We start from the raw sequence: 13,979 nt of genomic DNA on the forward strand, positions 1-13,979 counted from the left end.
AGAAAACAAAGAATTATTCTTGGCTGGTGTTGGTAGAGAAGATAGTGAATGGTGTCCCCCCACCCAGTTAGAATGATAAATATTGTCTTGGTAACAGTACTCACCTGGGGTAGTGTGTACAATCTTAGCCTCCTTATCTAAGGAAGTACATGTAAGCCATCGAGGGAATGCAGTAGAGATTCACCACATTAATCCCTGGATTGGTTGGATTGTGTTCTGAGGAAGGATTGAGGAGACTGTCTGTATTCACTAGAGTCTCAAAGAATGAAGGATGATGTCATTGATGCTGCAAACATATTTGCAGGGAGTGAAACAGTTGACGTAGAGGAGATATTTTCCCTGCTTAAAACTAAGAAAACATCATGTCAGGGCAAGTAGACCATTTAAGATTCCGATGAAGGCATGGTGTATCTTTGGAGTTCTCTCTACCCCAGAGACCTGTCAACAATCAATCATTAAGCATGTTCAAGATGCAAGTCTATAGATTTGTGGAGACTACTGATATAATTGAATGGAGCATTAGTGTGGGAGAGTGGCACTGAGGTTGATGATCAGCCATGATGTAACTTAAGGGTAGAATAAGCTTGATAGGATGAATAGCCTATTCGTGTTCTTCTGTTTCTAATAACGTCAGGAGGAGGGGGAAAAACATTTGAGAGAAAGGAAGGAACATTGGCATTGTTATATATTATTGCATCTGAGATGAAATAGCAGAATGCAAATGACTAGCCTTCAGAAAGAAAACTGATTATACTGGAGCTTTGTAGTTAGATATTATAGTGTAATGAATTGGCAAAAATATGATCCATTCTTTTGTTTTTTTTTCTTTTTTGCAGGCTTCTTCCCAGGCAGTTCTCAAGGATGTGATGCATTTCTTCGGCACAAAATGACTCTTATATCACCTTCCATACTGAAGAAGTACAGCATTCCCTTTGATAGGGTAGGTTATTTGTGGTGTTAGGCTAGACTTAGCATCCCAGGCAACTGTTGTTACTTCGATTATATCAGTATGCAGATATTGATGTATAACATATGTTACATATGTGATATATAAGCAAAAAAACGAATGCCATATTAATGTTTTTGTAAGATGTAGCATTTAATGTGGTTGAAAGAGTTACTGTATCAGAGAAGTGCTTTGTTTCTGTGACAGTTTGATTCGTAACATATTTAATAGATTTTTGTAAGTAGAACGATGTAATGAACAAAATGATTCAGTTGTCAGAGACATTTCAATTTATAAGCTTAAAATATATCAGGAAAGTGGATATATTTAGCACAATTGTTAAAGTTAACAAGACAATATCCAAATATTCCTGCCATAGAAGCATCAGGCAACCAGGGGCTTGTTCATAAAAGACACATTAGCACAACCAGCAACGTAAATTCTGGTAAACCAAGGATCCCCAAATTGAATTTAGTCAATCTTTCATAGAATGTAGGAAAGCTCATGATGTATTATTTTGTAGAATGTCTGTCTGTTTTCTGAAAGTTGTCCAATTCAGTCAGGCCTCAAGTAATTAAAATATTTTGTTTTGTTAATTCCACCCAAGAACTAATAGAAGGTCATTGATGGCATTTAGCTCACAAATTACTTTCCTTATGAATTTACTTCTAGCAGGGCACATCAACACCAAGGCCATTTCTTGTTTTTTTTTATTCATTCATTCATGAGATGGGTTTTATGGCTGGGCCAGCATTTACTGCCATTCTAGATTGACTTTGAGACAGTGCTGATGAGCTGCCTCCTTAAGCTACTGCAGTCTATCTGTGTAGATAGAGCCACCATGCAGTTTCAGGAGAAGTTCCAGAATTTAGCAGCACTGAAGAAGGTGATATATTTCCAAATCAGGACAGTTTGTGGCTTTGAGGGGAGCTTGCAGATGCTGGTTGTTCCCATGTATCTGCTGCCCTTGTTCTTCTAGATGTCAATGGTCATGGGTTTGGAAGCTGCTGTCTAAGGAGCAGTGTTTTGCCATTTTCCTCCCACTTTCTGACCTTACGATGCAAGAAAGCTCATTGATGAAGCAGCTGAAGGTGTTTGGGCCTGAGGAACCCCTGCAGAGATGTCCTGGAGCTGAGATGACTGACCTCCAACAAATACAACCATCTTCCTTTGTGCCAGATATGACTCCATCCCACCTGCCCTGAATTCACGTTGACTCTCTTTTGGCAGGGGCTCACTGAGCATTTGGTCAAGTCAAATGTGGCATTGATATCAAGGGCAGGCACACTAACCCCTCCTTCAGCTTTTTTTTTAATCATGAGGGCGTTATTGGATAACCAGCTTTTATTGCCCATCCCAGTAGCCAGTTAAGAGTCTGCCATATTGCTGTGGGTCTGGAGTCACATGTCGGCCAGACCAGGTGAGGAAGGACATTAGTGAACCAGATGGGTTCTTCCAACAATCGACAATGGATTCTTGGTCATCACAGACTTTGATTCAAGATATTTATTGAATTCAAATTCCACTATCTGCGGAAGCGGGATTTGAACCCGGGTCCCCAGAACATTACTTGGGTCGCTGGGTTAAGAGGCCAGCAAGAAAACCACTAAACCATTGCCTCCCCCTAAGCTTCTTTTGAGGTCAGGAGTTGAATGGCCTGGTGGAATCCAAACTGAACATCCTGAGCAGATTATTGCTGAGCAAGTACTGTTGATAATTCTGCTAATGACATTTTTCACCGTTTTACTGATGATTGAGTATAGATTGATTAGGGCTGTAATCGACCAGATTATATTTGTACTGCATTTTATGCACAGGATTACTAGACAATTTTCCATGTCAAGTAAATGCTAATATTGCAGCTGAACTGGAGCACCTTGGCTTGGTGTACAGCAGATTCTGGAGCACAAGTGTTCAGTACCAATACTGGAATGTTGTCAGGGTCCATAGCCTTTTCAGTATCCATTGCCTCCAACTGGTTTTTGGTAATGTATGGAGTGGTCTGAATTGGCTGAGGACTGGTATCTGTGATGCTGGGGATCGCTGGAGGACGCCAATATGGATCATGTACTGGGCACTTCTAGCTGAAAACTGTTGCAAATACTTCCTTAATGGAGAAATTTTTATCTTTCGACCGTGTCGCTAAGCACTCAATCTCTTTCCTGTACTCTGTCTCGTTGTTGTTTGAGACCAGACCTACAACGGTGGTGGTGTTAGCAAACTTGAGGTTGGGCTGGAATTTGGCCATAGTCGTGTGTATAAGGAATACAGTAGGGGGTTGAGCATGCTGCCTTGCAGGGCACTGGTTTTGAGGATTTTGGTGGAGGAGGTGTTCTTGCCTTTTCTTACCAATGGTGGTCTGTGGGACAAAATGATGAGGATCCATTTAGAGAAGGAGGAGAGAGAGAGAAAGACCTAGATCTGAGTTTGTTTGGAAATATGATGTTGGGGGAATCTATAATTAATAAGTAGGAACTTGATGGAGGTATCCTTATCCAGATGTTTGAGATTAGTGTACGGCCAGGGAGATGGCAGCTGCCGTGAACCTTTTGCATCATAAGACAAATTGCAAAGGAGTAAGGCAACCGAGGTAGCTGGAGTTGATGTGAGCCATGACTAACCTCTCAATTTCCTCCATCATAATGGAGGTCAGAGCCATGGGGCAGTAGTCACTGAGGCATGCAGCATGATTTTTCCTTCGCACTGGGATAATGGTGGCCATCTTGAAGCAGGTGGGGACTTCAGATTGAAGTGTGGAGAGATTAAAGATGTCAGTGAATATTGCTGCCAGCTGATCCATACAGGATCTGAGTGCACGGCTGGGTACTGAATCCAGGACAGAAGCTTTCTGTGGGTTCGCTTTCAAGTAGGCTGATCTGATGTCTGCGGCAGTGACTGTGGGTAGAAGTACATCTGAGAATTTTGGGACAGGTGATATCGTTTCACTGACTTTTTGTTTCATGCTAATGTCGAATGCATTGAGCTCATCGAGTAGGGATGTATTGTTGTCTGTAATTCTGTTTGACTTCACGTTGTAGCTGTTCTGTCATGTATGCTTTACCACAAGTGACAGGTGTCCGTGTGGTTAGTCTGGGTCTGAAGCTTAGTTTGATATTGCCTTTTGGCACATCTGATGGCTGTGTGAAGGTTGTACCTGGATTTCCTGTGTAGGTCAGGGTTGCCTGAGTTGAATGCCTCAGACCTGGACTTCAGTAAGGATAACAGTTCAGGCAGCATCCAAGTAGCTTCGAAATCAACGTTTCGGGCAAAAGCCCTTCATCAGGAGTAAAGGCAGTGAGCCTGAAGCGTGGAGAGATAAGCTAGAGGAGGGTGGGGGTGGGGAGAAAGTAGCATAGAGTACAATGGGTGAGTGGGGGAGGGGATGAAGATGATAGGTCAAGGAGGAGAGGGTGGAGTGGATAGGTGGAAAAGAAGATAGGCAGGTAGGACAAGTCCGGACAGGTCATGGAGACAGTTACTGAGCTGGAAGTTTAGAACAGTTGATCTTCTGTAATTACACCGGCACCACTCCCCACCTCTTCCCCCATTACATTGATGACTGCATTGGCGCCACCTCGTGCTCCCGCGAGGAAGTTGAGCAATTCATCAACTTCACCAACACATTCCACCCTGACATTAAATTTACCTGGACCATCTCTGACACCTCCCTCCCCTTCCTGGACCTCTCCATCTCCATAAATGACGACTGACTTGACACTGACATTTTTTGCAAACCCACAGACTCCCACAGCTACCTGGTTTACACCTCTTCCCACCCTACCTCTTGCAAAAATGCCATCCCGTATATCCAATTCCTCCGCCTCCGCCGTATCTGCTCCCAGGAGGACCAGTTCCACCACAGAACACACCAGATGGCCTCCTTCTTTAGAGACCGCAATTTCCCTTCCCACGTGGTTTAAAGATGCCCTCCAACGCATCTCGTCTACATCCCGCACCTCCGCCCTCAGACCCCACCCCTCCAACCGTAACAAGGACAGAACGCCCCTGGTGCTCACCTTCCACCCTTCCAACCTTCGCATAAACCAAATCATCCGCCGACATTTCTGCCACCTCCAAACAGACCCCACTACCAGGGCTATATTTCCCTCCCCACCCCTTTCCGCCTTCCGCAAAGACCTGTTCTCTCCGTGACTACCTGGTCAGGTCCACGCCCCCAAACAACCCACCCTCCAATCCTGGCACTTTCCCCTGCCACCGCAGGAACTGTAAAACCTGCGCCCACACCACCTCCCTCACCTCTATCCAAGGCCCTCAAGGAGCCGTCCACATCCATCAAAGTTTTACTTGCACATCCACCAATATCATTTATTGTATCCGTTGCTCCCGATGCGGTCTCCTCTACATTGGGGAGACTGGGCGCCTCCTAGCAGAGCGCTTTAGGGAACATCTCTGGGACACCCGCACCAATCAACCACACCGCTCCGTGGCCCAACATTTCAACTCCCCCTCCCGCTCTGCCGAGGACATGGAGGTCCTGGGCCTCCTTCACCGCCGCTCCCTCACCACCAGACGGCTGGAGGAACACTTCAACCCCAGGGCATCAATGTGGACTTCAACAGTTTCCTCATGTCCCCTTCCCTCACCTCACCCTAGTTCTAAACTTCCAGCTCAGTAACTGTCCCCATGACCTGTCCGGACTTGTCCTACCTGCCTATCTTCTTTTCCACCTATCCACTCCACCCTCTCCTCCTTGACCTATCACCTTCATCCCCTCCCCCACTCACCCATTGTACTCTATGCTACTTTCTCCCCACCTCCACCCTCCTCTAGTTTATCTCTCCACGCTTCAGACTCACTGCCTTTACTCCTGATGAAGGGCTTTTGCCCAAAACGTTGATTTCGAAGCTACTTGGATGCTGCCTGAACTGCTGTGCTCTTCCAGCAACACTAATCCAGAATCTGGTTTCCAGCATCTGCGGTCATTGTTTTTACTTGAGTAAGGATAAGATCTCCCAGTTAATCCATAGTTTCCAGGGAACATTTGGATTAACTACTTTGGCACGCAGTCTTCCACACATTTGCTAATGAAGTCTGTAACGATGGTGGCATCCATGTTTAGGTTGTTTGCTAAGTTTTTGAATATTGACCAGTCAACCCACTCTAAGCAGTCCCATAGAAGCCCTTCCATTGAATCAGGCCAAAACTACACTACTTTCCTTATTGGGTCCTCACACTTCAATTTCTGTTTGTAAATAAGAAGGAGCAGTACAGCGTTGTGATCTGATTTTCAAAAATGTAGATAGGGGATAGAGCAGAGGGTTCTTTGAACTTTGTAGTCTTATCTTTTGCTCTGGTGTGTTGGGTTTCCCCAAAACTGAGGATTGGGATGTTTGTGAAGCTGCCACCTCCAGTGAGTTGTTTCATTGTCCTCCACTGTTTGTGATTAGATGTAGCAGGGCTGCAGAACTTAGAACTGATCTATTAGTAGTGGAAATGTTTACCTCTATCTTTCACTGCTTACTTTGGCAGACAAGTAATCCTGTATTGTGGCTTCATCCGGATACCCCTCATGTTTAGATCATGCCTGATGTTACCCCTGGCATGCCAGCCTGCACTCTTCATTGAACCACGGTTGATCTCCTGCCTTGATGGTCATGGTTGAGTGGGGCTTATGCTACACCATGCAATTTGCATATTTTGCTGCTGATGACCCACATTATCTCATGGGTGCCTATTCTTGTTAGATCGTTTCAAAGTCTGGCTCAGTTGCTGTGGCGATAGTGCCATACAGCATAATGGGGAGCATTCTCAGTGTGAAGATGGGACTTTGCTTTTATAAGAACTGGGCGATACAGTCTTACCAATACTGTAATTGACAGATCTACCGTTGGCAGCCAAATTGATGAAGATGAAGTCTAGTATGCCTTTCACTCTTTTTGGTTCTCTCAGGACCTGCCATATGCTCAGTCTAGCAGCAATGACCTTAAGAACTCAACCAGTTCTGAAGAATCACCATATCACACTTGAAACGTTAACCCTTGTTTCTCTCTCCACAGCTGCTGTCAGATCTGCTGAGTTTTCCTTCCACTTTGCAGATACTGGAAATCTGAAATAAAAACAATTTTTCCCTTTTTATTGTTTAAATGCTTATAGATTACCATTGACCCTTTGTACCATGGACTGCGTCAGAATAACTGTGGTGCGTGCAATGCAGTTCAAGGGATTGTTTCCCAGAAATCCTTTTCAGGAAATCTAGGAGCAAAAGATGTTGAAAATATTCTATGTCAAATTAACAATAAAATAGGCATCTTTTAAAAAGTGCCACAGCATGTTGCATACAAAACTAGACAATTCTCTAGCATCGTTTGAATCTCAAGAAGTGTAGTCAGAGAATATTTATTCACAGTTCATCATCATTGCAATCTTTCTGGATAGAATAACAATTATGGCTCTGCATTCAAGAACCATTCTTGTGTTAAACCACAAGAGAAACAAATTAGAAATGCATATTAGTACCACTGGTACCCCAGGCTGTTGTGCATCATCACCACAGGTGGAGGAATCACCCAACAGTACTGTATTTTCGGTTCATTTTTGGGACAATTGTATTGCTAGCAGAGCTTGCATTTACCATCCATCCTCTTGAATCCAGTTCAGATTCCACCATCTTCAGTAATTTGCTTCTATTTATTTATCTTTGCTGGCGTTCACTGCCTGTTCCTCAAAAAGGCACTTTTATATATCTTTGGGAAATAGAATTGTCAACTTCAAAACGGTTAGATTTCTAACTTCTCCCAGATGAGATGACATTTGAAAATCAGTTTCTCTGTGATCAGATGACACCTGAATCAATACTGCACTTTTTGTTTTTATTTCAGACTTCCATATTTTTTGTATATTCCTTAAATGTGTTTGATGTGGTAGGCATGAAGGGCCAAGTGGTCTCCTTTTGCACCAAACAATTTTGTGACCCTGATCTTGAATTCAGGCATGAAATGATGCAACATAGAAAGAGGCCTTGAGGTCCACTTTTTTCTAATTCTTGAAAGAGCTGTCCTTTGTTAATTAATTCCTGTGCACTCCAATTATTCTGCTTCTGCTCAATACTTCTGGGAATCCTTCTGAAAATTAGTGTTGCATCTGCTTCCATTGCCCTTTCCATTAGTGCTTTACAGTTAAAAACTGATTGCAAAGGGTAATTGTCATCCCAACTCCATTATTTTGCCAAAGTATGTATCTTGGGGTTCCATCACTTGTTTTGGGTATAGTCCTTGTCATCTAGACGTTCATTCACATTTTTTGTCCATTTGGTGCAAATCTTGGTAATACTGAGTTGAATAAAATAATCAACGCTTGGGAATTCCTTGACAGGACCCATCAGTCTCTCTCTCAGCTTCCCTCAACCATCTCCTGTGGGTCCCAGAACTCCATTTGTTCTTGATTTGGTTCGGCTCAGTGATGCATTTCTGCTGGAATTCCTTTGTTAGATGTCGGCGCTGGTCCAGGAATGAATAACATCACAGTTCATTCTGCTAGCCTGTGTGCGGGGATTTTGTTGGAAGGGATGTTTGTGTAGTTGCTAAGTGTAAACATTGGGGCATTCCCCACTTAGAGTCATAGAAATGTAGAGTGTGGAAACAAACCCTTCGGTCCAACCCTTCCATGCCGACCAGATATCCCAACTCAGTCTAGTCCCCCTGCCAGCACCTGGCCCATATCCCTCCAAACCCTTCCTATTCATATACCCATCCAAATGCCTTTTAAATGTTGCAGTTGTACCAGCCTTCACCACATCCTCTGGCAGCTCATTCCATATACGTACCACTCTCTGCGTGAAAAAGTTGCCCCTTAGGTCTCTCTTATATCTTTCCCCTCACCCTAACCTATGCCCTCTAGTTTTGGACTCCCTGACTCCAGGGAAAAGACTTTGTCTATTTATCCTATCCATGCCCCTCATAATTTTGTAAACCTTTCATAAGGTCACCCCTCAGCCTCTGACGCTCCAGGGAAAACAGCCCCAGCCTGTTCAGCCTCTCCCCATAGCTCAAATCCTCCAACCCTGGCAACATCCTTGTTAATCTTTTCTGAACCCTTTCAAATTTCTCGATATCTTTCTTTTAGGAAGGAGACCAGAATTGCACACAATCTTCCAAAAGTGGCCTAACCAATGTCCTGTACAACAACATGACCTCCCAACTCCTGTACTCAATTCTCTGACCAATACAAGAACTCATACCAAACGCCTTCTTCACTATCCTATCTACCTGCGACTCCACTTTCAAGGAGCTATGAACCTGCACTCCAGGGTCTCTTTGTTAAGGAGATTGTTGATGTGGGAACCTCTTGGAGTCCTGGTGATGCTGCCTTTCTGCATTTGTTTTTGTTTCAAATTTAGTAAGCTACCTTGCTACAGTCAGTGCTGTGATGACTGTCTTTGCACCATTCCCTTCAATCAGCTCGATTTGGAGTAGTTCATTGGTTTTGTTTCATGTTTCCACCAATGTCCTTTATTCATTGGACCTTCTTTGGTACTTTTCTCCTGAATTCAATTTCTCTGATTCTATTTCAGGTGATCACCTCCCTACTAATATTTCTCAGACTCTGGCACCTTTCATGTTTTTCACCCAATGTCCATTCCTTTGTCCTGTTGACTCTACTGTCCATGCCAGTGCTTCAGAAATATTCTCAGCCCTGTCCTTACACCCATCTCTTTGTTGGTAGAGTCGACAAAGTGAAGAAGGTTATCTCAGATTACAAAGCGATCTTGATCAAATGGGCGAATAAGCTGAGGAGTGGCAGATGGAGTTTATTACATCTTAGTAAAATACAGCAGGTCCAGACTTGTACTGTTAATGATAGGGCTCTGGTTGGTGTTGCTGAACAGAGACACCTAGGGATTCAGGTGCATAGTTCTTTGAAAGTTGTTACAGGTAGACAGGATGGTTAAGAAGGTGTTTAGTATGTTTGCTTTCATTGCTGAGACCATAGAGTAGAAGAGTTGAGACGTCATGTTGTGCAGGATGTTGGTGAGGCCACTTTTTGAGTACTGTGTACAGTTCTTGCCCTCCTGTGGGAAGAGTGTTATTAAATTGGAGAGGGTTCAGAAAAGATTAACTAGGGTGTTGCTGGAGTGAAAGTTATAAAAATAGACAGGATAGGCTGGGACCTTTTTTTAATTGGAGTGTAGGAGGTTGAGAGCTGACTTTATAGAGATTTATAAAATCATGAGTGGCATTGATAAGGTGAATAACCAAGGTCTTTTCCCTATGGTGGGGGAGTTCCAAACTAGTGAGCATATTTTTAAGGTGGGAAGAGAAAGATTTAAAAGGGAGCTGAGGGGTAGCTTTTTCACAAAGCGGGTGGTTTGTATGTAGAATTAACTGCCAAAGGAAGTGGTAGATGCAGGTACAATTATAACACTTGAAGGACATTTGGACAGGTACATGAATCTGAAAAGTTCAAAGGGATTTAGGATTAGTTTAGTTTGGGAAATCTGGTTGGCATGGACCACATTTTTCATTTACCACACCAGACCAAACAAGCCCTGTAGGTTCCTATGCTGAAAGAGAATACTGAGAGCAGCCTTCACCATGAGCAGCAACTCGCCAGCCTGTAGAACAATGAACCATAGCAGTAGCTAATAAAGTTTTGTGTGGTATTGCTGCTGTGATGTCATCTTGGATGTAATTGCTTCTTTCGCCAGAGATCTGACAAAGGATGACACATGCATTCCTTTGCTAACATCCAAGTAAATATATTGTAAGTATTCTGTAATGACTTTGTTTTCTTTTAAAAGACCATATGTAAAATATTCGGGTCTACATTGTTCGTGAGAGTACTTCTCTAACAAGGAAGGTCTTTCAAACATTCTACTGACTGTTCACAGAGGATTTTGGTTGGGTTTGTGGCTGGGAAATTTTGATGAATAAGTCACAAATGCAATTTTATAAGCTAGCAGAAGAGGGCAAAGGAAGTTTAACTCCTTTCTTTTTGCTTAAATGTTGTCTTGCTGCACTTGAATGATTCACAATAATTTGTGAACAATTAAGTTGATTCTGTCATCATAAATTTATTTTGACATTGAGGCAAAGGAGGTGGGCTGCAGAATTCAGTGACATGTAACAGAAATTCAAGGACTCTTTGACACTAAAGTGTGACTTCCAGTTTGTCCAAATGGAATCAACTGCAGCAGCGGAGCATTGGATCTCCCAGGGGCGCATAGGCAATAATTGGCTTTGAGTGTAACATTTTGTTTTAATTTAAAACAATGGCACTTTTTGGCGAAGTCATTAAGATTTGGAAGCTGTATCCATTCAGATGGAAAAAAACACATGAAGCAACATTTATGAATTGAGAAGTGTTCTTGTAATAAATTTGCTTTAGACTGAGTTTGCTGAGGGTTTTAATACAGTAGGTGGAGGTGTTTCCCCTGCAATAATTCATGAGAAAAAGATTATTTGTAATTCTAGCAAACTGAGATAATTACCTTTCCTTAAAAATGTGATTTATTAATGCCATTTTTTTTGTTTTGCTAGGGCTGGTATTGGCTGCCTGATAATTATGATAGTAATACACAGTGAACAATCAGTATTGATTGAATAAAACAAGAAACCCTGAGTCCAGAGGTGGAGAACCTTTTTCATGTTGGGCGGCCGCATTATGTTTGTTGTAATCTAATAAGGCCGCATCCAAGGAACTTCAATTATATATTCTTCAAAATTCACATTTTTTAAAATTGTGGTCGTCAGTCTGTGAGCATTATTTTGTTGAATTTTCTTTTGCGCTCAGGTATTTTAATTACATTCATTTTAAGATTAAAATAAAAATGATAAAGGACGAATAAAACATATTAATAAAAAATAAAAGATTTGTTCTGCAAAATTTGGATTCATTCAAAAGGCTGCAGGTTCCCCACCCCTGCCTTAGTCTATTTTAGGAAAGAATTGTGTAGATGAGGGCAAATTACTTTTGCCAGGACTGTGTGAAACTATAACCAGTAACCCAGCGATTAACTGCCAAGGTTGCAGTGCATCAAGTCTTGTTTTTTGTCCAAGATTCTCATTGCAAAAATGTTATTGATAATCACTATATGTTAAAACTATATAATGGATGAGACACTGCGGTGAGCATGTAAGACCTTGGATGATGGTAATATAATGATGTATGATTGCATTTCCCAACAAACAGGTTGTATTGGATATTATCCAATTGTCTCTTTGCGAGCTGAAATCTCTTTGGAGGCTATTTTGTTTTCTTTCTTTCCCTTACTGCACATTTTTGTGTTACATGTTATTGTTAAACATGGAAATAAGTATATCAACTGCTTCCTGGGATTGTGCAAAGAAGCACTTTTTACAGGCATCTTATACTAGCTGCTTCAGTTTTTAAAGTTATCACCTCAATAGTAGAATGCTGTGCAGTTGTGATGAGGGATTTTGTTTTTAGTAAAGTAAATAAAATAACTGACGGAAGGGTTTTCTTTCCCGAAAGCTCAGTAACAAATGTAAAAGAACGGCTTCAAAATTGTCTACTTGTAATTTTTCCTGGTCATTTTCCACCTTTGTTTTCTTCTGGTAGGTATGCTTGGTTGTTGTGTCGCACTTCCCATACTATCACAGCTGTAATTGGAGATAAGAAGTAGAAAAGTTTGTGAGAACCAATATTTCTTCACTGTGGGCAAGTGAGACCCAATCTCTTTCATCTGACACAATTTACATTGCTGAATGAATACAGATGACTTCGCATTGTTCTATAAAATGCAAGACTTATTGGCTATTGATGAACCAAATCTTCCTTCATTGTATTTGGGAGTGTACCTCATTGTAAACGTGCTGTTGAAGTTCACTGCCTTAGATTTATTACTAGCTTATTTTGCATCACTGTGATTGTAATTCTTATGTTTTTTTCCTGCTGTGGTCTAATTGAGAGCTCTGAAGAACATAATTGCTGAACAACACCAGACCATAAAGTACCAGGACTTTAGAAGGAAATATTTAGGAAAATAAAATCATAACCCTAATATGTGGGACATTTGGCCCATCAAGTACATTTCACCATTCAGCTAGATTATGACAGATCTGATAATCCTCAACTCCATTTTCATACTTTATCCTCAAACTTTTGATTCCCCTTATTGACTGTCTATCTTGGCCTTGAATATAGTTGTTGACTGAGCCTTGTGTCAGCCCTTTCTGGTAACATATTCTACTGAATCACCACCCTCTGAAAGAAAACCAGTCCTCCTTGCTTGTATCTTAAATGGACGACTGCTTACTCTGAGATTATGTCTTCTGATTGTAGATTCTCCCACAAAGGGAAGCAACCTCTCTGCATTGATGCTGTCAAGCTACTTAAGCATCATTATATGTTTCAGTAATGTGTCCTCTCATTCACTTAAATGCTGATGAATACAAGCTCAACCTGCTCACCTCATAGGAAAAGTCCTCCGTGCCTCAGACCAACCTAATGAACCTTATGTGGACTGTCTCTAATACAGGCAGCCTTTGGACCAAGACATGCAAGAAGATTCCTAGTAACATTTTTTTTTTCTCTCCACTAAAAAAGACCCTGCTCTGACAAATAGGAAATCTAAATCCGACTTGAGTTGGTTGTGTTGCATAACTATCTTCTATACTCTTTCTTGGACTGTTGATTCACCAAGGTGAAATTTCAACCTAATTGGCTTATTGGCAAATTCACAGGATTAGTGAACCATTAGTTGTGCACTCTGTCCAATAATACTCTCGATTGAAGTCAATGGAGAGAGATTTTGTCTTGGATGTGAAACTGACAATCACCCCAATCCTGTATGATTCATGGTCAGTCAGTGAAGTTGAAGTTGCCATTTGTGATATCCAACGCTGATGTTGTTCTCCGAGGATTGGAGTTAATTATAACACCTCAATTGTTTCTGTGATAAAAGAGCAACTGAAGGCAGATCTGGGAACTGGAACCTTCACAGCAATTCTGAAAGTTCCCTTCTCACACCATCAAAATTGGCCTTGCCCCAGTTTAAAACTTTAACTTGTGGACCAGACCTATCCTTTTTCTAATTATTTTAAGTAGTTACGGC

General features: G+C 41.9%; 1 protein-coding gene across 2 annotated transcripts in view; it reads left to right on the forward strand.

The window, feature by feature from the left end:
• Positions 1–13,979, forward strand: part of kdm4b (lysine (K)-specific demethylase 4B) — a 499,010-nt gene that overhangs the window by 206,569 nt on the left and 278,462 nt on the right. For both annotated transcript variants that reach the window (XM_072593817.1, XM_072593816.1), the window contains one exon: positions 837–940. In XM_072593817.1, the coding sequence (XP_072449918.1) occupies positions 837–940 (104 nt within the window). The remainder of the gene's footprint in view (positions 1–836; positions 941–13,979) is intronic.

This window comes from Chiloscyllium punctatum, chromosome 24, assembly GCF_047496795.1.
Source record: "Chiloscyllium punctatum isolate Juve2018m chromosome 24, sChiPun1.3, whole genome shotgun sequence".
Lineage (NCBI taxonomy): Eukaryota > Metazoa > Chordata > Chondrichthyes > Orectolobiformes > Hemiscylliidae > Chiloscyllium > Chiloscyllium punctatum.